Genomic DNA, 26,316 nt, shown 5'->3' with positions numbered 1-26,316 from the left:
AAATGTCTGAAATTTTACTTCAGACATTTTCTTAACTCAACAGCAAACATAGCATATCTACGGGCTCACAGATGCGTTGATATGCTATTTTCGATATTTGTCGTACGGTGAAGAATATATCGAAGTTGTTAAAACACGTGCATCAAAACAGGGGGGAAAAAACAGGGAAACTGCTGAGAGAGGTGAGGAGAGGAGACACAGCCACGACTAGGACACTATCTAGGAAAGGACAGGAGTGGAGTAGGCTGGGTGTTATACGGAAGTATAATACTACAGGTTGATGTGAGAAAAGCTTGCACTCTTGTTGACCATATTCACACGGTGGTCATTTTTACTCTTTACTCTTTTACGTCCACACCCGAGGCTGACGTAGGAACCGAAACGGCCCCTGTGTGGAAATATGGCCAGTAGAGGGCGCACAACTTTCTTTACGGGAATGTATTTTATTCAAGACGACAACACAGCGTGACATGACCACAACCCTCACGATTCCAGAGATTCAACATCTATGTGTGTGTGTGTGCGTGTGTGCGCGCGTGGGTGCAAGAGTGTGTGTGTGTTGTCTGTGTGTTTGTCATTCAGTGCCATCTGTAGTTATTATGGTTTATCTATTATCCTCCGCAGTAGGGCGGAAGTACTAGCTAACGTAAAATCAGCTATTTCTCTCTGGCAAGCGTAGGTCTATAAATTTGCGTCCGAAATATCATCGTCAGATTATGTCGTCTGTATGTGTGCGTGCGTGTTTGTTTCTCCGCGATAATACATGTAACACTTACACCTTACGTCGGTGTGCGTACCAATTCACATTTGTTGCGCTACCTATATGAATATGTACACATACATTAGCTTACTTAGCTTAGTGTGCGTGGTGTATGTGTGTGCGTGTGCGTGCGCGCGCGTGTGTGTGTGTGTGTGTGTGTGTGTGTGTGCGTACGTGTGTGCGCGTACGTGTGCGCGCGTGTGTGCATGTGTGTTTATGTGTAGGCATTGAGGCGCTCTTTGGAGCGCGTGGAGTGGATGTCGTGCAGCTCCTGCTCCTCCTTGGACTTAATGTCCTCGTATTTCTGCAGCCGGCTGGCGTCCTTCAGATAGCCCCAGTTAGCGGCTAGCGCCATCAGGAAATGAACCTGATGAGAGCAGAGGAGAGGAGGAGTAGTGGCGAGTTAAAGCAGTGTTAGTGCATAGTTAGAGAGGAAATTAAACCGTTCAGTTCTTGTGTTTATAACAGAATTAATTGATTTAATTGAACAGAATAATTGCATTTAGTTTCAGCTGTTACACACACACACGTGCACATACACAAGCACGCGCGCACAAACACACTTGTACAGTTAGCATGGAGTAATCTTTGGTTCATGAAGCTGTGGGAGGTCACATGACCCTTACGGGTCCATTGCATCCTAGCAAATTAAATTATTTTGATAACCACTATAGCAGTAGCCTACTGGTGGACTCCTAATGTACCATAGTGTCGTACTCTCAAGAAAACCTGGACATCAAAATAGGAACAGCGGAAAATCTAAAATTTGCCACTGACAAATGTCCGTCATCAATGTCCGTGTACGGTACATTGATGGCCCGCCCTGTTCATGTGAAAAATGTCACCACACAGGAAGCTGAGTCATAAGGCTGACATGGGCACAGTCCTGTTCTCTGTGACAGTTTTGAAGAGCATTGGTGTTTTGTTTTTTTTATTCTCTGTCAGTCAGTATGTGTAGAACGTTGTAAGTCAGAAGCGTGTACAGTAGCGGCTCTGGCTCTGTGAGGATCGCAGCACACTGTTATATATTAGAATCATCAAAGACGAGGCCTGGGGGCGTGGCGGAAACAAAGAGAGGCAGTGTTAGAAAGAGGACAGGAGGGAGAGAAAAACACATTGTCAACAGGGTTTTTATACTCTATGTCAGGGGTTCTCAACGTTTTTGGCCGGGGACCCCCGGAAATGCTTTGGCAATGTCTCGGGACCCCCGCCCCGCCCCCTCCCGACCCCCAATATAAATTGACTGCTACAATAACCTTAAACCATTTTGGGCGGGAACCCCTTTTGATGTTTTAAGCATTGTTATAATTTAGCTATTGAAAAATAGCAGATCTACAAGCTCATAGCGCGCCTCTGCTATTTTTGAAAAATCGTGAAAATAAAATTAAAAAATAAATCTTTTTTTTTTTTTTTTATATATTTTGGGGACCCCCCAAAATAATTTGGCGACCCCCCGAGGGGTCGCGACCCACGGGTTGAGAACCCCTACTCTATGTAGTTCATCACTGGCAGCAATATGGTGATAGCATTGTCTGAGCATTGTCTTTTCTTGGTTCGCAAAAGGCCCATTCTACTGTACAGTAAAATGTGAGTGTATGAAATACTTGTGTCTCGTGCCAAGGAGGGGCGCTCAATCCCCACTGCGAATCACTGAAGCGAATATTACGCTATACAACCAATCTACAAGCTCGCAACACCACATTGTGTGGCATGTTGTGAGCTTGTAGGTCTTCTGGGGGAGAAAAAAAGATCACAATACAATATTGTCACAATATCGATACTGAGGTAGTTGGTCAAACATATTGTAGGCCCCTACTTGATTTTGTCCGTATATTGCCCTAACCTTGGAGATAAACTGATGTAAATTTGATCATATGACCTTATTGTGAAGAGATCTGTCTTCATTAATTAGTTTTGCCTCTCATATTTTAGTTTTATGTTTCTAGAAATGTTCATTCACAGATTTATGTTCCTCATTTCAGACTGCCAGGAATCATTCTGGACTGTTTTTGTAGTGAGCTCAACTGCCCACTAGGTGTCATGACAGTGCCACCTGTGCAGTGTGCTGCAGTGGTGCTGGTGTATGGACCATGACGTAATGAAATAAAGAAACAACATTGCTTCATCTTCTCATTCATGCATTCACCACATAATGTACATAATTTACGTTCATTGCTACTAGTGTTGCTTAAGTCTTGTTTATTATTGTATATTATTCTATGTGTTAATGTCTTAATGGATTGAATACACAGGACCACAGTGGAAACAAGCCGTCCAGGGCTTTTTGTGTTATCCTTTTAACAATCTTTGCAAACCATATACATAGGGTAGCCTACAATCTGCAAACTATGCAGTATTCAATAAATCAATGTATTTTCATCTGCCATATCAGAGACAATTACACTATGTTGATTCATTAACATTTCTTTTTTTTTTCCCATTCCCAATTTGGCAATTTGTTTCCATTTTAATTAACAACACAGTTAAAGTCAGAGTATTAGCTGAATGCTTATAGGGTTTGAAGTCAAATCAACACTGTGGATTTGTAGAGTGCATGTGTTTCTCTATCAACTCTGACTCTCTCTCCCCCTCTCTCTCTACCCCCCCCCCCCCCCCTCTCTCTCTCTCCTGAGATGGTTCCTTATATCATCACGTCATGCCTGTGAAAACACACACACACACACACACACACACACACACACACACACACACACACACACACACACACACACACACACACACACACACACACACACACACACACACACACACGTGTCTCTCCTTTCAGTTTCCATGGAAACATCAGTCGTGAAACCAAAATGATAGGTATCAAAATATTGAAAATAGCAGATCTAAAAGATCACAACGCATTGCGATGTGACACGCTTTGCGGTGTGTTGCAGATCTGCTATTTTCACTATAATTGTAATATATTTCTAAAAAAAGGAATGGTTTTGGACATACAAGGTTTACAGGAATGATATATTGATACAGCCTGTGCTCCTATATAATGATTCCTTCAGCCAGAGGCGCGGCATAATAAACTGCAGGTTAGCTCTATTAAAATACATAGGCCTACTCTAGTAACATGTAGTAACTATAGCGAGACTATAGACTAGACCAATCAAACATAGTGGCACCCAACTAGTTACTATACTAGTTGGGGAGTAGGCGTGGCCTAGACTGGATCACATTAGTATGATCGGAACGATGATGTGACATCTGACGTAAGGTTACAGTACCTCCCTGCTAACAACACACATGTAACATGTACCAAACATGTGAAGCCTGACTGATATAATATAGCAGATCTATGATCTTGACTTGTGAGATTAAGTAGTAGGCCTAAGATTTTAACGATTCCCTCTTAACGGTCTGATTCCTTGCACCAAACCGCACCAATGATTCACAATGCAGCTCCGTTTTGTGACATCCCAAACGAGCTTGGTTCCACATGTTATGGAACCGACTCCGGTTCCTCAATGTTGGATCCGGTTCCTGCGTTTCCTTCGGTTCCGGATCCTAACCCTAGTTGTGAGCAGTATGTTGAAGCCAATAAGCCAGTGATCTATGTGTGTGATAACAACAGACGGTTCTCACCATGGCCATGTGAAAACAACAGACAGGTTCTCACCATGGCCATGTGAAAACAACAGACAGGTTCTCACCATGGCCATGTGAAAACAACAGACGGTTCTCACCATGGTCATGTGAAAACAACAGACAGGTTCTCACCATGGCCATGTGAAAACAACAGACAGGTTCTCACCATGGCCATGTGAAAACAACAGACAGGTTCTCACCATGGCCATGTGAAAACAACAGACAGGTTCTCACCATGGCCATGTGAAAACAACATACAGGTTCTCACCATGGCCATGTGAAAACAACAGACAGGTTCTCACCATGGCCATGTGAAAACAACAGACAGGTTCTCACCATGGCCATGTGAAAACAACAGACAGGTTCTCACCATGGCCATGTGAAAACAACAGACAGGTTCTCACCATGGCCATGTGAAAACAACAGACGGTTCTCACCATGGCCATGTGAAAACAACAGACAGGTTCTCACCATGGCGATGACAGCGGCTGCTGCTCCGGCCAGAGCACACACAAACAGGTGGAAGGTCAGGTCCAGCTGGAACACAAAACACAACACAACCTACATCAGCAACAATATACCCAAGACGTCTTTTAAATCCTAACAGTTTTCTGGGAGAGAGATTTTTAATAATATATATCTCCATCTTATCTCCATATTTCAATCATACTACAGCGCCACAAACGTGGTGTGATGTGACGCAATTCGAGCTTGTAGATCCGTTACTTTTGATACTTCTGAATTTGAATCCTGAAAACTACTTTCCACCCGACAGAGACAATATATATAGCTAAAATCTAAAATGACAAATGCTTTCCCGGTTTTAATGGGTTAAACTGTCAATAGACAACATTCAACCACTAAATGTCTCCCTTTTACATCATCCCTGTTGAATATAAGGTTTGCTATTTCCCATCCATAAGTAAGCAATCATAACGCTTACAACAACACTGTAACACAATGGCTGCTGCCAATAATTTATTAAGGGGGGAGGGGGGATAACCCCCCCCCCACACACACACACACACACACACACACACACACACACACACACACACACACACACACACACTCACACTCACCTCGTTAGATTCACACATCTTGAAGAACTTCTCGGTTCCTGTGCACACCTTCTTCTCCTCAGAGATGGCCACCATGCCTGATGTGATGAATGACAAAACCAGTTTGCCTCAGACCTGAATTGTTACTATCCAGAGCGACTTAAAGTAATCTAGGTAAACACATACTGTACATAAAATGCAGAGAGAGAGAGAGAGAGAGAGAGAGAGAGAGAGAGTAGTGCCTCAGTAATCTAGCATCAGTATAAGCATTATAATATCACAAAAGTAATAAACTGTACTGTACATTGAAACTATAGAAACGATATGGTACACAAATGAACCTAGCTAGCATCTGTCGAAATAACATGGAATAGCTCAGTGTCTCACCCAAGCCCCCAGAGCTCGTTAGCACTTGTGCATTTTGACCACAAAATGTTGGTGGTCAAATCGAAACAATGCGGAAGTAGAGCGTTCTTCCGGGTGCTTCAAACGCCACTGAGCAACATCCATTGAAATGAATTGTCCACTCTCTAGCTTATATATAGTCTCGGAAACTCAGACGTTTTTATTTCCAGGGAGAAAAAAAAAGTCTGGGGCCGAGTCCACTTCAATTTGGCATAGAGTAGCGCAAACGTCGATCACTCTCTGCTGATTTCTGATCGTCTGCACCTTTGTTAAATTGACTCACACACGCACACCCGTACACACACACACTCCTCTCTCTCTCTCTGTCGCTGCCGGGAGAATGCCATAGAAAGCATAGGTGGACCCCAGGCTAGCTTATATATAACTCTATGGTCTCACCAAACTGACGTAGGTCCACACAGAAGTTGGTTCCCTCCACCAGGGTGGTGTTCTGGCACATGGACCACACGTTGAAGTACATGAAGACTGGAACACTGCTGAACGCTGTCACTCCCAACCACACCAAGAAGAACAGATAGGCCAGGAACATCAGCTAGAGAGAGAGAGACAGAGAGACAGAGAGACAGAAAGAAAGAAAGAAAGAAAGAAAGAAAGAAAGAAAGAAAGAAAGAAAGAAAGAAAGAAAGAAAGAAAGAAAGAAAGAAAGAAAGAATGCAATTCATACTTTTGAATACTTAAAGGAGTAGTTCACCCAAAAAATTACTTATTTTCTATGAATTAGCCTACACACCCCATGAAGCCTTGAATTAACAAGTAACATTTGAAGCAATGGTCCCATTTAACCCATAGTCCACAGTGTCAACTTTCTTACAAAGGCGGTGAGACAGCGTCCACAGGCGGTGATCTTAAACTCTCCATACAGATCTCTGATGGCTCCGGTGGTGAAGAACCCTTCGACCAGCAGGAGAACGCCGAACACGAAGAACCCGGCCGCCAGTCCATAGATGATGTACTTCAGAATGTCAATACTGTGAAGAGGACACGCATTAGAACATGTTTAGAACATTCATCATATAAGTAACATAAGCCTGTCAGCAGATAGCGTTGGGCAGGAGGTGTAGGACGGAAGCTCTACAACACATCCTCCCGGTGGGGGCTCCACAATGAAGTGACCGGTAACATGTCATTGTTCCGACCTCTCGTTAGTCTGACCGATTACTAGCATTATCCCAAACTCTAACCCTAACCTCAGTCTTTCTTAACCGGTCACCTAGGTTGCTAACCCTAACCTCAGTCTTAACCGGTCACCTAGGTTGCTAACCCTAACCTCAGTCGTAACCGGCCACAAGGGTCGGACTAATGGGATGTCGGACTTATGGGCAGTCTTCAAGTGACCAGCAGTGACAAAACACAAATGCGTGTGAGTAGGAATTAAGTGGTTTAATGACTATAATCTGGGGATAAAAAGGCAATGAAAAAAGAGGGAAGGAAGGAACACAGAACAGGTCAAATAACTCAAATATTTTAAAAAAATCACACCCGTGTGAACTGAGTGGTGTAAGGTTTTATATAGCATGATCAGCTGTGGTCTGACGTAATGTCTGACGTTAAAGATCTTTGGCTAGGTAGACTCGTCTTCTGATGTGATGATTTGTGACCATGAAGTTGATTCACCTGGAGTTTTTGTCCGATGTGAGGTATTATATAAGGTAAGGTATTATATACCCTGATCAGCTCTGATCTGACGTAATGAAATCACACCTGGATGTGATTTCACAACTGGCTTTTTTTGTGCAGAGAAAATGACCACGGTTGCTACGGTCATCCAGTTCACCCGGGTGTGATTTAATTACGTCAGAAATTATTTTGAACATAGCAACCATGGTCATTTTTTTATGCACACAAAAGCCAGTTGTAGGAGTGGTTTACACCACTCAAAAAGAAGGGAAAATATATATATATATATATATATATATATATATATATATATATATATATATATATAAACAAACAATGTACAGTATACTGAAAAAACACTACAGAAAGCAGAAACCATCTCATTCAGATGGAAGACATATCCAACATACGGTAAAAGGATTCTGTGTCAGATTTGAGGATTATTATTATATTATTCTCTTCTTCAAATGGAATTACCTGCACTCCAAAGCACATGAATAAAAATAAAAAAATATTATTGAGTAATACTTTTGTGCATGTAATACTGTATTTCACGTCTCAGCAAAGAAGAATTGGCCTAATCTCAGATGACAGTTGATGTTCATTGATACTGACAGTTTAGAAATGCGAGACTCAGTTGACTGTGTGTTTAGAGCTAAATTGATACTCAGGACTCAGTACTAGCGTGCATACATGATGTAGTTCTGGAGTCATCTGTCTTCTACACCCCACACATTGAGGAAATAGGATATACGTATAGATCAAAGCAACTTGAAGCAGTCTACCACAGCGCTCTACGATTATTACACCCATCATTGAATTTTATATGATAAATCATCTCATCATCATACTTCATCTCTCTCAAGGGGTCGTTGGCCTGAAAAGACCCCTGGTTTACACGACATCTTTTCACCGAAAGAGATTTACTGATCTACAGTACAAGTTAAGTACCATTGTGAAGCAAGCTGTGAAGTGGCAATGAGGTTATATATCTTCCCTTCTCTCTGGAATCCTGCCTCAAAGCAGACCAGAGGAAGAAAATTGTCGTTCCCTGATGTCATCGCTAGGGACACATGCATCAGTAAGCAGGAACTGGGGATGGCAATGAAGGACCGGAAAGTCTGGCGTGGCATTTGGAAATCTATGATCTCGACCTTGTTCGAAAAATGATGATGATGAAATGATAGCAGATTGGCTATCTATCTTCCACCTATGTTGTGCCAAATGCCATAATAAAGATGTTATGGAGTTCATGTGGTTACATTGATTTATTTTTCCGGTTTCAGTTCCATTTCTTATTTCAATCAATTTATATAATTTGTATCATATTTGTGTTAGGTTGTGTTCCTCATTGATTCCTTGTGATTGTGCAGCATATTTGCACTATACCTCCTCCTCCTGTGTGTGTGTGTGTGTGTGTGTGTGTGTGTGTGTGTGTGTGTGTGTGTGTGTGTGTGTGTGTGTGTGTGTGTGTGTGTGTGTGTGTGTGTGTGTGTGTGTGCGTGTGTGTGTGTGTGTGTGTGTGTGTGTGTGTGTTCTTTCTGACTTCCTGTGTTTGTCTTCCTACTGAACGCCCGTCTGTCTTGTTCTAATCTGGTTCTCTCTGGGATGGGGGGGAGGGGGGGGGGGGGGGGGGGGGAGCAGGTGCATTCTGCGACCACCTGGAGACATTTCAGGAGGCTTCAAATCCTCACCGTGGCCTCACACCAAAATCTCTCTCTCTCTCGCTCTCTCTCACACACACACACACACACACACACACACACACACACACACACACACACACACACACACACACACACACACACACACACACACACACACACACACACACACACACACACACACACACACACACACACAAAATCAGCTGTGATGCATAGGGATTGGCAACTCGAGCGGGCATGCATGGCCAACATTATTTGGGAAAGAATGACCCGCTCACCGGTTTGATCGCAAAACGTGTTTCATAGAACAGTCACCACACACTACCAACGTTTTTGAGCTTTTTTAAACTGATCTTTCAAAACCCACAGAATATTTTTTTCTATGACAATGTAAACGTTTGGTGGACGGCACGGCATTAAATTCATATCATGATATTAGACTGGATATAGTCTGTGATTTAGGATATTATTACTATTGTGATGTACCCCAGCTTATTATGCTTATTATGAAAATTGCCCAACATATGCAAGTTAGCATCCGGCAAGTGCTGGGGACCCATACTCAACATTTCTAACATAAAACTTTAGGGTACTCAACATGTCCGGTTCACATTCTGACAAGTGGACTATAAGTGTTGTATAAAAATATAAAGATCGGATCGGCATATTTCAAAATCAAATGATCGGAATCGGAGGATCGAGACACACATGGGGGGGGGGGGGGGGGGGGGGGGGTTGGGGGGGGTGTCACCGCGATGCTCCGTTGTTATTTTTTTCCTAGTATCACTCACAGGTTGCGGAAGAGCGCCCTCTATCATAAACAGTGAAAACCCCACATGGTGCCAGATTGGATTCAAGTGACGTATATGCGTCCATGGCAGTGCATGCGTTAAATTAACTGATGAGAATATTGTGCTATTGTGTTTATACTACATCATCACCATTTAATTACAGTAATGATGCATAGTTTGTTAACAACAGCTCATTTCTGATTAGCCAACTCACACCTCCATAAACTGTAATCAATATATATTGGTGTTGGATATAGATACCTTGTATCGTATCTTCATATTTCAACTTTTAATGCTTATGAGCAGGATTTTTTTTTTTTTACCATTGAGCCTGCCTGCTTGCTTTGGTGATAAATTGAATCTTGACCATCAGGGCCAAATTTGTGTCAGATCCTGTGTCTAGGTGAGAGATGACCTTTCACACAATCTAAATGTCTCAATAGAAGAGCAGGGAGACAAAATACAAGTTATATTGTATTATCATACTCTACCATACATATTGGACAACATTTACTTAGGGGCGCTCTTATCATCTTACATCATAATACATCACAGTCTTGCTCAGCCAATCAAATCATCGCTATGGGGTACACACATTGCTCAGCCAATCGAATCATCGCTATGGCATACACACAGACACACAGAGCCAGGCATAGGAGGCTTTAACATGGAGGTAAATAGAAGCCAGTGACTCACATGGTGAAGACGTCCAGGGTTGCTCCTGGGGCCTGCATCAGTTCAAAGTAGTTCTGCAGGATGGTGACGGTGCCTGTCAATGCTTCGTGGCCACACCCACAGAACAAGGCCACGCCCATGTAGAGCAGCACAGTGGCGATGAGAGACGCCCAGGGAAGGCTGCCCACGCAGCGCTCACAGCACTCCTTACAACCTACAGGACATACGGAAACACACAGTACGTTATACACAGCACTCTTTACAGCCTACAGGACATATACGGAAACATACAGTACGTTATACACAGCATTCTTTACAGCCTACAGGACATATACAGAAACACACAGTACGTTATACACAGCACTCTTTACAGCCTACAGGACATATACGGAAACACACAGTACGTTATACACAGCACTCTTTACAGCCTACAGGACATATACGGAAACACACAGTACGTTATACACAGCACTCTTTACAGCCTACAGGACATATACGGAAACATACAGTACGTTATACACAGCACTCTTTACAACCTACAGGACATATACGGAAACATACAGTACGTTATACACAGCACTCTTTACAACCTACAGGACATATACACAAACACACTTAAATCGGGTCTGTCGTCTGTACCACGCCCCAGAACCGTGGAGGAGAATGATTGAAGCCTCAGAAGCCAAATCTGGCATTGCAGGACTTCCGCATTTTGAACGCTATACTGCACATGCTTCTATGGTCTGAAACGTTAGTGCATCCTGCTCTAATCCAGGAAGTAGAGGTACTCACAGGTGCTTCATTCACTGGTGAGCAACTTTCATTGAAATGTCAGTTCTCTAGAATAGATACATTATAACTCTATGGGGCAGCAGTGCAGGCTCAGGCCAGGGGTACAGTGGCCGGTAGAGCGGCCGGATAGGAACCACAAGGTTCCCAGTTCGATCCAGAATTCAGAATCCAGAAATATTGTTGAATGTCCTTGAGCAAGACTCTGAACCCCTAATTGCTCCCGATGTGCAGGTATAGGTGCCTTGCATGGTTTCCTCTAGCCTGAATATCAGACTCAGCCACGGGGTCTATGGGCTGGATCCAGGCAACGTTTCCTGCGCCATTTGTGTATTAATGTGAATGGGTGAATGTAATGTACAAACTATGTAAAGTGCTTTGCATATAAGGCCTGTCCAGGTTATGGGCTCTACACCACTCACTAGCCAATTATAGTGCTCCTGTCCCTCAGGCTTATGGGATGTACTGGTGCTACTAGTCAACACCAAGACTCAAGACTCAAATGCCGACTCATTAAGTCTGATTATAGCTGATAATTCCTGCACGCAAAAACATGTACTTTTCAGCAATTCACTAAATTCACTTGTTCTTGCCAACTCACACAGCAAATATGGACACTTTTCAAATTGCCAGCTGATTCATAAAAAAGAAGAAAGAGACAAATGTGGCCAAAACACCATGTACTATGCAATTTCTGCGTTTTAAGTAGTCTAAACGAAACACTGTTGTACAGACTTTATTATTTTAAACTGTCATTTTGTGTCCAGCACCAACAACGAAAAGGATGTGCGCAACCCACAATCTAGGACGCTTTGTGAGCTTGTAGATCAGCTGTTTTTGGGGAAGAGCGTGGGTCTTTTTCTATGTTTTCTACATTCATTAGAGCGTGGGCACATACAGTATACGCGCGAAGAAGCGGCAAGATGCCGCCTAGTCCAGGCATGTCTTCCTGGTTTTTATAAAGTATATTTATTCGTTTTTTAACACACAATTAAAGACAATAAAGTCTTCCTGGTTTTTAAACAGCTGTGCGGCGGAGGTGTAGTTGCGCCCTTAGAGAAGAGATGGTTCCTGTCAGTGTTGCCAGATTCTGCGAGAGTAATAAGCAAGTAGGTTTATGAAAACACACCTAAAAGAAGCAACTACAAGGCCACATGAGCACGTTAAACCTATATACATCGGCTATTTGAAAATAGCCGAACTACAAGCTCAAAACTCATCGTTGTGAGCTTGTAGATCTGCTATTTTCAACAAGAACTTGAAAAGAAAAAAAGGGAAATAAACAGACCCAAATAAGAAGCTACACTAGAAACAAAATGTATAACGGACCTTACGGAAAAACAAGCCCAAAGTCGCAGATATGGCAACACTGGTTCCTATTTAGGCACTTAAAGCACCACCTCACGCGTAGCCACCATCTCTCCACTTCCTGTGATCATGAGGGCTGAATGCACACTCCACCTGACCAACACCCAGTAGCAGTGGCTAAGTCGGTTACTTCAATGAAAGTGGGGCTTCACACTACCAGTAAGATGTGCACTGACACAACAGAGCTTCTTAATATGGCACAGTTAAGAAGCAGGAGTTAATCTATTAATCTGGTGCCACTTTATGTGGCATCTATACACATACAATGAATAGGTTGAGAGAATGACTTTCAGACCTTGTGTAATGTAACTTGCGGATAATTCTTCATAACATACTAATAGACCTATTTCAAGCCGGGGGGCTGCCCATTAGTCTAGGGCAGGCATTAGTTTTCGTGAGGTTAAGGTTAGGCTAGAGCCGCTAGAGGCTAGACTAACACCACCAAGACAGCCATACTGACATAATAGTATATAGGGTAATGTTACATACATCCTGTAGGCCTACAGATGTTACCAATGATACTAATTATGGCTCTGTTCTGGTCATACAAAGTCAGGGTGCTGCTATCAATGAATCATGCATGTTGGCTCACTGGAGAGACAGCTGTATACTGATACAGAATGTGAACCAGGTGCAGATCTGCACACATATCGGCTGCTGTTGCTGTTTTTACATCACAGGTGTACCCAGGCTCATCATAGCCCAGAGCCTCTGATAGTGTTGAATGCACTGAAAAAGAAAAAGAAAGGAACCATGTGAATGATGTGGGATGAGGATCATGCTGTCCTCCACTCTGTGTGCATGAGCAGGGAGACTCACATCAGCTATGCAGTCAGGTAGGCTCACACATAGTCAGGTAGGCAAATGCTAAAAGATGCTCACACATACAGTCAGCAGTGTTGGAAAATAAGTTACTTATTACTTTACTTTTTTTTGCTCGCCCCCTAGTAATGGCATCTTTTGTCCACAAAAGTCTCACACTATACCAGTTTGTTCCGGACGGTTTAAGGCCCGCCCTTCCGCATCTGACAAGTGTCGTTTCTGTATCCGCTCGTAGAGTAGAGTCTAGATCCAGACCGGATCAGCAGCACTCGATCCCAACCCAGTCTACCATTATAAACACTCAAGCCCACTGTACCACCAGGGCTTTTGGAAAATAGTAACAGAAAATTGTAATGTAAGTAATAATTATATTACTAGTTACTGTGGAAAAAAGTAATAATATTACTTTAAGTAATAAGTTATAGTTACTTACTTCTAAGATGCTCACACATGATCACACATACAGTCAGGTAGGCTAATGCTGCACTAAAGCTCACACATACAGTACAATCAGGTAGTCTAATGCTGTACTATGATCACACAATCAGGTAGTCTAATGCTGTACTATGATCACACAATCAGGTAGTCTAATGCTGTACTATGATCACACAATCAGGTAGTCTAATGCTGTACTATGATCACACAATCAGGTAGTCTAATGCTGTACTATGATCACACAGTCAGGTAGTCTAATGCTGTACTATGATCACACAGTCAGGTAGTCTAATGCTGTACTATGATCACACAGTCAGGTAGTCTAATGCTGTACTATGATCACACAATCAGGTAGTCTAATGCTGTACTATATCACACAGTCAGGTAGGCGAATGTTGTACTATGATCACACAGTCAGGTATGCTAATGTACTATGATCACACATACAGGATCAAGACTGGCTCTTTTCCATTGTAGGTTACATAATCGTAACAATACATTTTGAGCTTGTAGATCAAATATATTTTTGGCAAAGAGATTTGGTGTATAGGTGGAACAAAGTGGTACACATACAGGTGCAACTCAGGTCAGCCTCTTATGGTTTTCCACCTTCTCCTCCCTCCTTAACCCCCCTCCATCTCTCTCCTGCCCGCCTTCGTCATCTGCGTCGATAAGATGACGGTTGATGACATCAGAAGCCCTTTTTAGCATCTTCCTGCTCAGGTTTCCGCCTCACCTAATGCCTGCCCTCTCTCCAGATGAGACATCCACTGACTACTAGACCATCCACTCTACAGATCAGGGGTCTTCAAAATGTTGTTCAGGCGAAGGACCCATTAGCTGAGCGAGAGAGATGAAGCATTCAGTCTGTGTCACATCTGCCTTCCAGTCAGCCAGAGTCAAATCGCTCCTCAAGAACAGTCAAGAACTACAGACCGATATCAGTACACAACTCTTCAACGTGTTGTGGTTTCCAACCAGCTTTCTCTCCATCTCTCACAGAACCTGCATGCAGTCCAATCCACGGAAACTGCACTCACTGCAGTCAAGGCCTGTCACAAGTATTATTATGCATAATCGAAGAATTGCAATTAATTGAGATTATTACATTTTCTTTTTGATAATTGTCATAATCATTTCTGTGTTTAAAATGTTTCATACGTTTCCCCATTGCCAGGATCCGTCTCCTTGTGTTTTATGTTGTAGTGATATTTAGTGTGTCCTGTTCAGTAGTGCTTAATTAGGTTTTACTTTACTTTATTGTTGTGTTCCTTTTATTTTGTATTATTTTATATTTTGTTCCTAGTGTTTCCTGTTTTGCCTAGTTACTGTTACCTGTATTGTCCATAGAGTATATAAAAGGATAGAGACTGAACTGGCGCGAAGCTCCGCCCCCCCCAGCTATTCATGTCAGTGGAAGTTGCTCAGTGGCGTTTTGAAGCACCCGGAAGACTGCCGAAAGTACCGTCTCAGAACGTCTACTTCCGACATTTGATCACCAAATTTTGGTGGTCAAATGCGGAAGTGCAACCGAGCGCTCAATGTTAAAGCCCAGCTGCACGGGGTTTCCCGGTCATGAATCCACGGGTCCGCCTGTAGTCCCTCCTCCTACCACTAGGGCCCAGAGCTTCAACGTTGAATAGCCTCACTGGCCCCTTGGTATTGTCCCTGTGATCATTATTTATCTCATTCTCCACCTGTGTCCTGTTAGTCCCCTAGCCTGTGTTGATTGTCAGTTGTGTTCACCTGTGTATGGTTATCCCTGTGTATATATAAACCCTCAGTTCCTTGTGTTAGCTTGCTGTCAGTTCTCAAATGATATGTTGTAGATTATCTGTTTTCCTTGAGCTTTCAGTAGTCAGCTGCATTTATTCTACCCATGTTTCATGGTGAGTTTGGGAGAATAAATCCTTTGCATTTGACCTGTTTTGCATTTGGGTCCTGTAGTCCTGTACACTGCTGTCTCACACCCTGACACAAATATTTCCTAAATAAATTGTGGAAATAAATCTCTCTTGGCTCTTGTCGTCTCTGCTCACAAACTCTCCTATCACTTTTCCGCCTCTTTCTTGGCTCCCAAACTGTGGAACAAAATGACAATTACAGTCAGAACTGTGCGCTCACTCGTCCATAATCTGAAGACTCATCCCTGCATTGTTTTGATTGATGCCTGCGACTGACCAAGATGTGGCTACTATGCAGACATATCTCTAATCTTGGTCACTCGTTATTTGTTTTCTGTCACCACAAATGTTATCAATGCAATTTAGATAGCATGTCATTTAGACTTATTCATGGTTTACCTCCTACTCCTAGCGTCTTGAGGCACTACACTCTTCTCTAAAATCTCTTATATTTACCTTGCTTATTGTAAGCGCTCTGGATAAGAGTGTATGGCTGCTAAATCTAAATTGCAATAATAAGTGGTTAGGTGTGTCTTTGGGTTATTAGTAAGTAAGTATTGAACCAATGAAAGGTATATTAACCAGAGCTTATGTGGCTAAATCATAACTACATTGGATGGAGAGAGATATTTGTGAGCTGTTGTGACAGGAGAAGGATGTACGGCATACAACCACCAGACTTATAATCTTATGTGTATTCCTGTACTGTCTGCACAGAGTGATCTCAGTACATGTAAGTGCAAGTGGAACATATCATTAATTTTGTTTACCCCAAGCTAACCTTTCCTATGTTTCTGACAGCAGAATCAGGGCCGTGCACAGAGCACTGAGGGGGCAGGTGCCCAAATCCAAGAAAAGGGCACATTGTGTGCGTGCACAGAGCAGTATTTTTGTGGGGTCTGTCCCTCGTGCCATTTCATACCAGAAATGTAGTAGGCCTACATTGGATGTCTAATGGAGCAAGATGTTCCACAATAACTTTCCCATGTCATTGGACAGTAACATAAGCATTACAATGCATTACAATGTAAACATTAAAATATATAATTTTTTATATAAGGGCCACGGCCCCAATTATTTTTTTACCTGCCATTTTTTGGGTTGGGAAAGGGGCACTGTGAGGCAAAAGGACAGGTGCAACAACCCCCCCCCCCCCCCTCTCTGCACGTGCTTGCATGTGCACAATTCTTATACCTTCGTAGCCAAACATTATGTGGGGCGTCTATGTTTCCATTCCCACTAACACTGTTCTTGAGAGATTACAATGTGTGCTACAACATAACACTACACCTTGCTTTATTCCCTTTTAATTGTACATATGTTATTTTGTTTTAACTGTTATGTTCCACTTTTGCTTTGGCAATGGAAACGTATGTTTTCTCATATATAACGCCCCTTTGAATTGAATTGAATTGAATTGAATTGAATTGAATTGAATTGAATTGAATTGAATTGAATTGAATTGAATTGGAGAGAGAGAAACAGAGAGAGGGGGGGGGGGTGTAGAACATGGCATGGGCTAGTTATCGTAAATATTTGTCTACTACAACAAGCATGATAGGATTTACACACTGCACTCTCTTACACACGCACACACACACGCACAGTCACACGTAGAACAAAGAGGGAAGCTGTCCAATCGCAACAAAACACATTAAGGAGATGGACGGTGATGTTAATTATTCATGATAACTAAAAAGGCTCCACACACTGTAGAACTGTTGCATGTTATCTCACCCAGGGAAGCAACACATAAATACACAAACATTTTTTTTTGTCAGGCTGCAGTTCTATACAATACTGTTTCAATTAAATGAATAATTGAGAAGTGTGTTATCTATCAATACATCCATGAAAAGGTGGGGTAAGTTATTCCTTTACAATAAGTGTTCACTATGATAGTACTTGTTCAGTAACAGTGGTCTCCGTGTCTCTCCAGCTCTTTAACATGAGTTACCAATTTTATCCAATCAGGATAAATAGGTACTCTCTTCTGATTGGTTGAAAATTTGCAACCCACCTGAAAATCTTTTTTTCTTTATCTTTATCTTTTTAAAATACCTTGTCATGACAAAATTTGCAAAACAAAAAGCAGATTTCCTATTTTAAAACTTGTAGATCTGCTATTTTTGAGAACATGCCCAAAATAGGGAGGTCGGGTGAAAGTGCTTCAGTGTGTCTGTGGGTTTTATAAAAATGTTAACAAGAGCTTGTGGCTAAATAATAACTTCATTGGATCCATGAGAACACTCGTGGTTTTTTATTAATTTTCTAGAAAAGTAGCAGTTATGGACATACACGGTTTACACCCGACAGCAAGAATATAGGCCTATTAGATAGTTTGCGCACGCACGCACGCACGCACGCACGCACGCACGCACGCACGCACGCACAGTATGAGTTTGACCAAAAGGATCGTCTGTGCTCCTATTTCTAAGATGGACGGGTTAAATCCATGGTTGCTGTTTGTTTGTTCCATATGAAGATGGATCGATTATGGTAACCATAGCAACATGAACCAGCAATGTACTGTAGGAGGCTGAGAACCGTCTACTACACGTTTACATCTATGGCTGCACCGACACCTCTGAAATCTTTCAAACTGAATGACACTGCTTTGGGAAATGACTTGGCAACCACTGAATCTGAGCTGCATGATCTGAATTTAAAACTGTCCGGCAAACTGAAAACTACGGTGGGGGAAACAGAAGAATCCTTTACTATAAAGATAAGGACATTGAACAGAATTATCCTTTGCTACAGATAAGGACATCACCGCGATCGTTGGGTGATTGTGCAACGTCTTTCTCCCAACAATATTACAATAATTGGCATCCCTTCGATAAACGCCCTTCGACCATATGCCGTTTCCAGGCTAAGGAGGCCAAGCATTTCAACCCACAACCGGGGGGGCCTGTACGCCAATCAGCTCCGGGAAATTGGCGGTGCCCGGTTTGGTTGTTCTTTTCTTATCTCCGACCCATTTACGCATTACATACCACAGCACACAGAGGAATTTCGACTGGCCAGAGGAAGCCAAACAATGGTCAAAAAATATGGTCTATTTGCAACTACTTGCAATTGCAAATAGGGGACCATTTTTAACAAAAACAAAGGCGGCTTGCTGTGGTTCGCTACTAACAGAAATGTGCATGCACAGGGGGCGAAGGGCTGCTATATCTCTTGTTGTTTTTCTTGTTTTTTCGCTCCCCTAATTTCGAAAGTTAGCCTGGGCCAGCTCTAAACTGACTGGGCCACGGCCCGGGTGGCCCAATGGACCCTACGCCGGTGATAGTAACTGTGAGGACCCTCTAGGGCCTAGAGGGTCCTAGAGAAATGAGTCCCCTGACCCTGACTCATTTCTCTCTCGGCTTTCGATCTTGAAAATGGAGCCAGTGAGGAACTAATGAAAACGCTGCAGTTCTCATTAGTGGCCCATAAGGTGGCACTATTTCTCCTCCTGATGATTGCAGAAGTATTTTCATTCAATTAAAATCTATGGGTATTGGACGTTACACTTGCTTTTATAACTTAGTAAACATTTTCATAAATACTTTGTTTTCAGTCGCTAGTTTAAAGTCTTCTTCTTCTGAACTAACATTGTACTGTATGTGTTTTTGTAAACCATGTTCCCATTATCCCATTTAAAATTAATTATAAATAAGGTAATGCTTCTTTCTACTGGTTTTATGGAGTGAAGACCCGCCCCCTCGCTCCCCTTCCCACCCAACCAATGGGTGATGTCACATGTCCCGTCATCCATAATTCTGTCTCTCAATGGTCAGCTTTGCCAAAATATGGATGGAGGGATGGCTGGATGTACGACAACGTTGGCATTGTGTCGTGATGAAATGGACGTGAAGTCTTAGTGATATGATTTTATCTTTTAATAGAGAGCTGTTCAAGGTAGCAGCAGCAGCACAAAAAGTTGCACCTTCTCAACATGAATTTACATGATGAAACATTAAAAGACAAACAGAGTCGTGCAGGACAAATAATAAAATCTGTTAGCAATTCAATAAAGAAACATGGAAGTAGGGAAGCAGGTGCAAAAAACAACAACAGAGCTTTGCACACAAAATAAAATTCACCCACTTATTTACACCTCTGTGATGTGACAACAAAGATGATTCTCTGATTCTCTTTTTAAAGACTGAACTTGGGTTCCGTTTGAACTTCAGGGATGGGACCCTAACTATATGCAGAGAGTCGCTTTGACATAGCATGTACAATAGGTAATATTTTTGTGTGTCACAAAGTTACATTTACACAAAGTAGATTAATCGTTTACCCGCCAGGAACATAGGAATATTAACATGTAGAATCTTGTAGCCTGCCACAAACGGAAAAGCCGTTTTAACAGCGATGTATTCATTAATGCATGTTTTAATACGATCGTATCGAAATCTACCGTCCGTTAGCTTTGTTATGCTTCTGACCCAATGGGCGCGGCCATTTTGAAAATGCGCGCGCATCCACTAACATTGCAGGCTCTGTTTTCAGACGGCTTTATCTCACAGAAGCGACATTGCAGAGGACGATTTGTCCCAGACAAGCGTTTTCAACGGCCTGTAGCAGGCGCTGTGATACTCGCGGTCCACTTTTTCCACCACCGACCGAGAGAACGAGCACCAGCTTCGTCAACACACACGGAATGGTTTCATAGTAAAATGCGATACGGATATTTGGCTCTTCAAAGTAAGTGTCACGCGTGATTAAACAATGGCAATACGCAATCGAGGGATTAATTAATGGCGGCAGGAAATGTGTTGTTAAGGTCCCAGAGATAAAAAAAAAAAGGTATCACATGGGGGTCTGTGGTCTTAAGGGCCTTGCAAACGTGAAGCGAGGAATGCAGACGTTGTTGCCTGGATTAACACAGGTCTCCTCCAGGTCTGTTGAAGAGGGGCGCAACAACGCAAGCGTAAAAAAAAAGCTAAACAGAATCTAGGTCTGGTGAGTCGTGGGCGTGTGCACATAACGAGCATGTGCGCAACAAATCCACGGGACGTAAATACGCATGCGTTGTCGCACCGCGACTTCTCCGAGCAAAAACGCAGGTCTCATTGAAAATGAACTATAGGCGCGTTTTATCGCTCCCCCGTTTGCAAGGCCCTTAATGCATCTCGTCTGTCTGTCTGTCTGTCTGTCTGTCTGTCTGTCTGTCTGTCTGTCTGTCTGTCTGTCTGTCTGTCTGTCTGTCTGTCTGTCGATAGGGAGACAACAGGTAAAAGTTTATGAAGATAAAAATTCTTGTACATTCTCTAATTGTGTAGACTTCTTGTGAATTAATTAATGCAGCTGTTTAATAATAATTTAACTCTCGAGAGCGCAAAATGAAACCAAATGGACCCGTTGGTATAATTTTACACTCTCAAGAGTTAAAGATCTAAAAGGGTCCATTTGGTTTCCAAATCTCCATCATTTAGCTGGGGACCGCCTGGAACGCCCTCAAGGACCACTGGTTGAGTACCACTGATTTACACATGTATGTGTATATATAGTATGTCATAATGCGGTCAGTGACAATCTATAATAAAGTAGAGATACCCCTTCTACGTCCTGTCCTGTGAAAACCTCATATTTCCATTTCTAAATAGATCAACACTATTGATCACACACGCATGCGTACACACACACACATGCACACACACGCACGCGCGCACACACACACACACACACACACACACACACACACACACACACACACACACACACACACACACACACACACACACACACACACACACACACACACACACACACACACACACAGTGTATATATATATATATATACCACGTTTTCGACGGCGATGGGGTGTGACTTGAATACGAGATGAGCCGCTCAGAGTGCCAGGCGCTTGCACGCATGATCATATGCACACTCACACACACGCTGACATGCACGCTCACATGCACGCTCACATGCACGCTCACACACATGCTCAGTGAATAAAACATATTTTTAGAGTTATAGGTTTAGGATTAGCAACAGATTCAGGTTGGGGTTAAAGGGTTATAATTAAACATTATAAACATTAGGTTTTAGGGTTGAAATTTGCCTGACCTGAAAACAGCTGATCTACAAGCTCACAATATGTGTCATGGGTAAAAAACAATGTCAACAACAAAAAGGAAAAAATGCCATTCATACAATTTCCATCCAAAAATGTTGTCATTATTCTGTGTGTGTGTGTGTGTGTGTGTGTGTGTGTGTGTGTGTGTGTGTGTGTGTGTGCGTGTGCGTGAGCGTCTGCATATACGTATATGCACGCGCGTGCGCTGTGAGTGAGTATGTGTGTTTAGGCGTGTGCGTGGTGTGAGCGTATGACTCATCGCAGCGCTCATGTTTAATTGACTGGCCTTGTTGCCATGCCAACCGGGGTGTGGCCAGAGTCCACTGACCCACTTTGACTGTAGCGTCTCCATGACGACAAGGAGTGTACATTAGAGCTCAAATCGCACACCTAACACATATACACACGCGCACGCGCGCACACACACACACACACACACACACACACACACACACACACACACACACACACACACACACACACACACACACACACACACACACACACACACACGCACACGCACACGCATGCACAGCTTCTTGAATCTCAGCCCTGAATAACACTATTGAACAATAAAACTAAAACCAAGCCTTTTCACTCAATAAAAACTAAACTACACTAGTAGTAAACTCATTTTAAAAACAAAACTGAAACCCGCTTTGTTTAAAGTAAATGAAAAATAGGCTACCAAAAGAAAAGAAGAAGTCGAAACTTGTGTGTGCATGTGTGCGCCCATGTGTGCGCCCATGTGTGCGTTCCTGCGTGCGTGCGTGCGTGCGTGCGTGCGTGCGTGCGTGCGTGCGTGCGTGCGTGCGTGTGTGTAGCGTTGAGAATGTAATTAAACAATCCTACTACCAATATATAGATAATATTCACTAGTGTGATGGCCCCTCTTAATCAGACTTCGACAATCAGAAGCAAAAAGGGCATCAGAAGACAGATATTATTTAGTAGCAGTAGAATCAGTGTATTCACTATGTATTTACATGTATTTAGAATCAATGTCTTCACTATTTATTCATATATTTTTGGAGCCAACATACAGGAGCCTCTCACGCCTGCCCATATGCAGAATATGGGGCATCAGTGGCTGGCAGAGCGGCCAGTTCGATCCTGGGCTCTCCAAGAGTTAGTGTGACTCTGTGGAAGTGTCCTTGAGCAAGTCGCTGAACCCCTAATTGCTCCCGATGAGCAGGTTCCTTGCATGGTTTCGTCCACCATCGGTCTATGAATGTATGTGTGAATGGGTGAATGCAATGCACAATCTATGTAAAGCGCTTTGGATTAAAAAAAAATGTAACCACAGATGTGACATTACAAAGTTTCAGAGATCCTGCCATTGGCACTTCAGTGAAACATCAGTGGATTGTCCAAGCATTGTCATGGTGTGAATGGGGCCATGTGCACATTAATTAGCCTCATTTTAATCCATTCAGGCCTGACGTCGAAATAAAAAAAACGTTCGCTCTGAAAGAATATATATTCAAAGATTTGTGCCGCATTTTTACGATTTTTCAAAAATAGCAGACCTACAAGTTCATAGCGCGCCACTCGGTGGCGCGCTATGAGCTTGTAGATCTGCTATTTTTCAATAGCTAAAGTATAACATAATGCTTAGTTAAAACACAAAAAGGGGTTCCCGCCCAAAATTTGTTAAAAGCTATAATATGACACAGATGCGTCCTCAGGTCTAAATGGGTTAAACCTGGCAAATCAGGAACGACAATAGGGGGAACAAGATTGCAGGGAAATTACAGGAAAAGGGAGGATAAAATACATGTCTGTATGTCTTCTATAATCTTCAAATGCTACATACAGTTGTTTTGTAATTCATATTGTTTGATGATGCAGGTTATTCGATTTAACGGCATGAGGAACATTAAGTCGTTTATTGTTTCTGAATAACGCTTTCTTCAATATATTTTGGGTGAATTGCCCAGCCTATATAGGCAGAAGGATTCAAAACTTTGTGGGAGCCAACAATCTGTCTTGACTTGAGACAGTCACACTAATCATCCAAGACGAGACAGATAAAAGCCAAAGTTAGAGGCAATGGTATAATGACATGTAAATATTAAAGCTGGTTACTCTGTTTCTTCAATGCAACAAGCTTCCAGTTCCACTAAAGCAAGAAAGAATTTGACTGCAACTTGTGCAAGAGGTTAATCTGTCCTTTTAGTGTCACCATGCCAGTATCACACCCTGTCCTGTCCTGTCCTGTCCTGTCCTGTCCTGTCCTGACCTGTCCTGTCCTGTCCTGTCCTGTCCTGTCCTGTCCTGACCTGTCCTGTCCTGTCCTGTAAAACCCTCTCGACTCCTCTCCTCTCCTCTCCAACGCTCTCCTCTCCTCCCGTATCCTCCCGTCACCTCCCTCTCCTCTCCTGTCTTCTCTGCAGGGTCGTCTAAGTGCATTTGTATCGACGTAGCTCTACTCTCTGTCGAGTAGCTTTTTATTAGCAGTCTCAATAATCAAATGGATGTAGGTTAAACGGTTGTGGACGGTTTTGTATTTTTGGATGCTCATGACTTTCACTCCACTACAGGTCAAAAACAAAAATTGTACTCCCTATATTTTTAAAATATATTTTGTACTTTGTAATATTTTGACCAGGGGCATTTATTCTCCGACTCAGGTACTGGGGTTGAGTACTTTGTGGATTTGCTGTTCATTAGCGGTAGTGTTAATTTTGACAGAAAATCGTGATTTAGTTTTAGTCACTAAATCTAGTTTATTTTGTTGACACAAATTTTGGCGGGCCTTGATGGCATCGTAATGGCTGATTTTACACTTGGTTGCATGCTGAAAATAGCCGATCTACAAGCGTTGTGAGCTTGTAGATCTGCTATTTTCAGCGAGCAAGTGCAGTTTTAGTCATCATAGCTTAGTTTTTATTTCGTTTTCGTCAGTGAAAAAACAAACATTTTTCTTTGTGATTAGCGGTCGCCGTAATGAAATGGATGTAGGCTACATAAAGCATGTGTACTTTCATGTCCAGCAAACCTTCCCAGTCTCATTATTTTCGGCTGAATATTGATTTAATTTATTAGCGCTGAGGATGATGGTGTATGTACTGTAAGTGTTCTGAATAATGTCCCATGAGGTAAAGTTAATTACATCCCATGGTTCATTTGATCACTTGTGAAAAATGGTATTATCTTCTAATTAAATTAAATTAACCCAAATTGCTGTTATAGGGAAGTTTTAGGGACCTTTTTTGCCAACCATCCACTAGGGATATGTTTTTTTCCTCCCAATAATAAATGAACACTGGGGATTTTCAGTGTATATTGGGGTCCATGCTTGTTATGGTCCTTGAACTCATCTATCTTTGCGTTCCTAAAGTTTTCAGGCCACGGCACCCCAAAATAATCCTATTTGAACTGGGGACCCCCCACCCTGACAAGCACTTGGAAATGTAGGCATTGCATTTAGTTTGACTCTGTTCCACAGATAAATATTGTGAAAATAGCTGATCTACAAGCTCCAACGCCTCACAGTGCACGATGTTGTGATCTTATAGATCAGCTATTTTCACAATGTTTGCCTCTTTCTTATGTAATATTTGACAATTTGGCCAATTTGTATTAAAAAGTCATGAAATGGTCACTTTAGAAATGTGCAGATACCCTCTACACTTATACTGTATGTTGGTTTGTTTACTGTTGAGTGAGAAATCAATGTTGCACATTAAGCTAATCATCTGGGGACCGCCACAAAATGATTTGGGAACCCCGACCCCCAGTTTGGTCAATGGTTACCACCATTGTTTTAATTTAGATAATTGATTAAATTAGATAAAGTATCAAACATAACAAATATTCAATTGTATCAGTATGTTCTTACACACCTCCAATCCACCCAACATATACTTTAAGCTAACATAGTGGGAGAGGTAAGCCGGTTTTATACATTGCAACACTACAGCATTGCAGAAAGAAAATAGCCGATCTATAACGCGTAAGTGCGCCACAGATGTAAGGTGTGTATCCTGACATGTTGGTTAATGGTGATGTTTCTTCCAGCTAGGGGGAGCTTTTTGTGTCTGGTGACAGCTTTTTGTGTCTGGTGATTTGACACAATTGTATTAAATGTTTGCAGATTTGTCCTGATATAGGACGTGTTAAACACTGCTGTAAATGGTAAATGGTGCATTTATATAGTGCCTTTATCCAAGGTGCTTTACATAGATTGTACATTATACATTCACCCACCAATGGCGGAGGAAACCATGCAAGGCACCAACCTACACATCAGGAGCAATTAGGGGTTCAGCGTTTGATCAAGAACACTTCGACACTAACTCTGGGGAAGCTCGGGATC

At 42.4% G+C, this 26,316-nt stretch overlaps 1 protein-coding gene across 2 annotated transcripts in view; it reads right to left on the bottom strand.

The window, feature by feature from the left end:
• Positions 1 to 974: 974 nt before the first annotated feature.
• Positions 975 to 26,316, bottom strand: part of gpm6ab (glycoprotein M6Ab) — a gene marked incomplete at both ends in the record, with an annotated part of 38,250 nt that continues 12,908 nt past the window's right edge. For both annotated transcript variants that reach the window (XM_079498547.1, XM_079498546.1), the window contains 6 exons: positions 975 to 1,127; positions 4,835 to 4,900; positions 5,446 to 5,522; positions 6,229 to 6,382; positions 6,662 to 6,818; positions 10,622 to 10,814. In XM_079498547.1, the coding sequence (XP_079354673.1) occupies positions 975 to 1,127; positions 4,835 to 4,900; positions 5,446 to 5,522; positions 6,229 to 6,382; positions 6,662 to 6,818; positions 10,622 to 10,814 (800 nt within the window). The remainder of the gene's footprint in view (positions 1,128 to 4,834; positions 4,901 to 5,445; positions 5,523 to 6,228; positions 6,383 to 6,661; positions 6,819 to 10,621; positions 10,815 to 26,316) is intronic.

Source organism: Electrona antarctica, assembly GCF_951216825.1.
Source record: "Electrona antarctica genome assembly, chromosome: 4".
Taxonomy (NCBI): domain Eukaryota; kingdom Metazoa; phylum Chordata; class Actinopteri; order Myctophiformes; family Myctophidae; genus Electrona; species Electrona antarctica.
The sequence above is the reverse complement of the archived record's forward strand: the minus strand, read 5'-3'. Positions and strand labels throughout refer to the sequence as shown.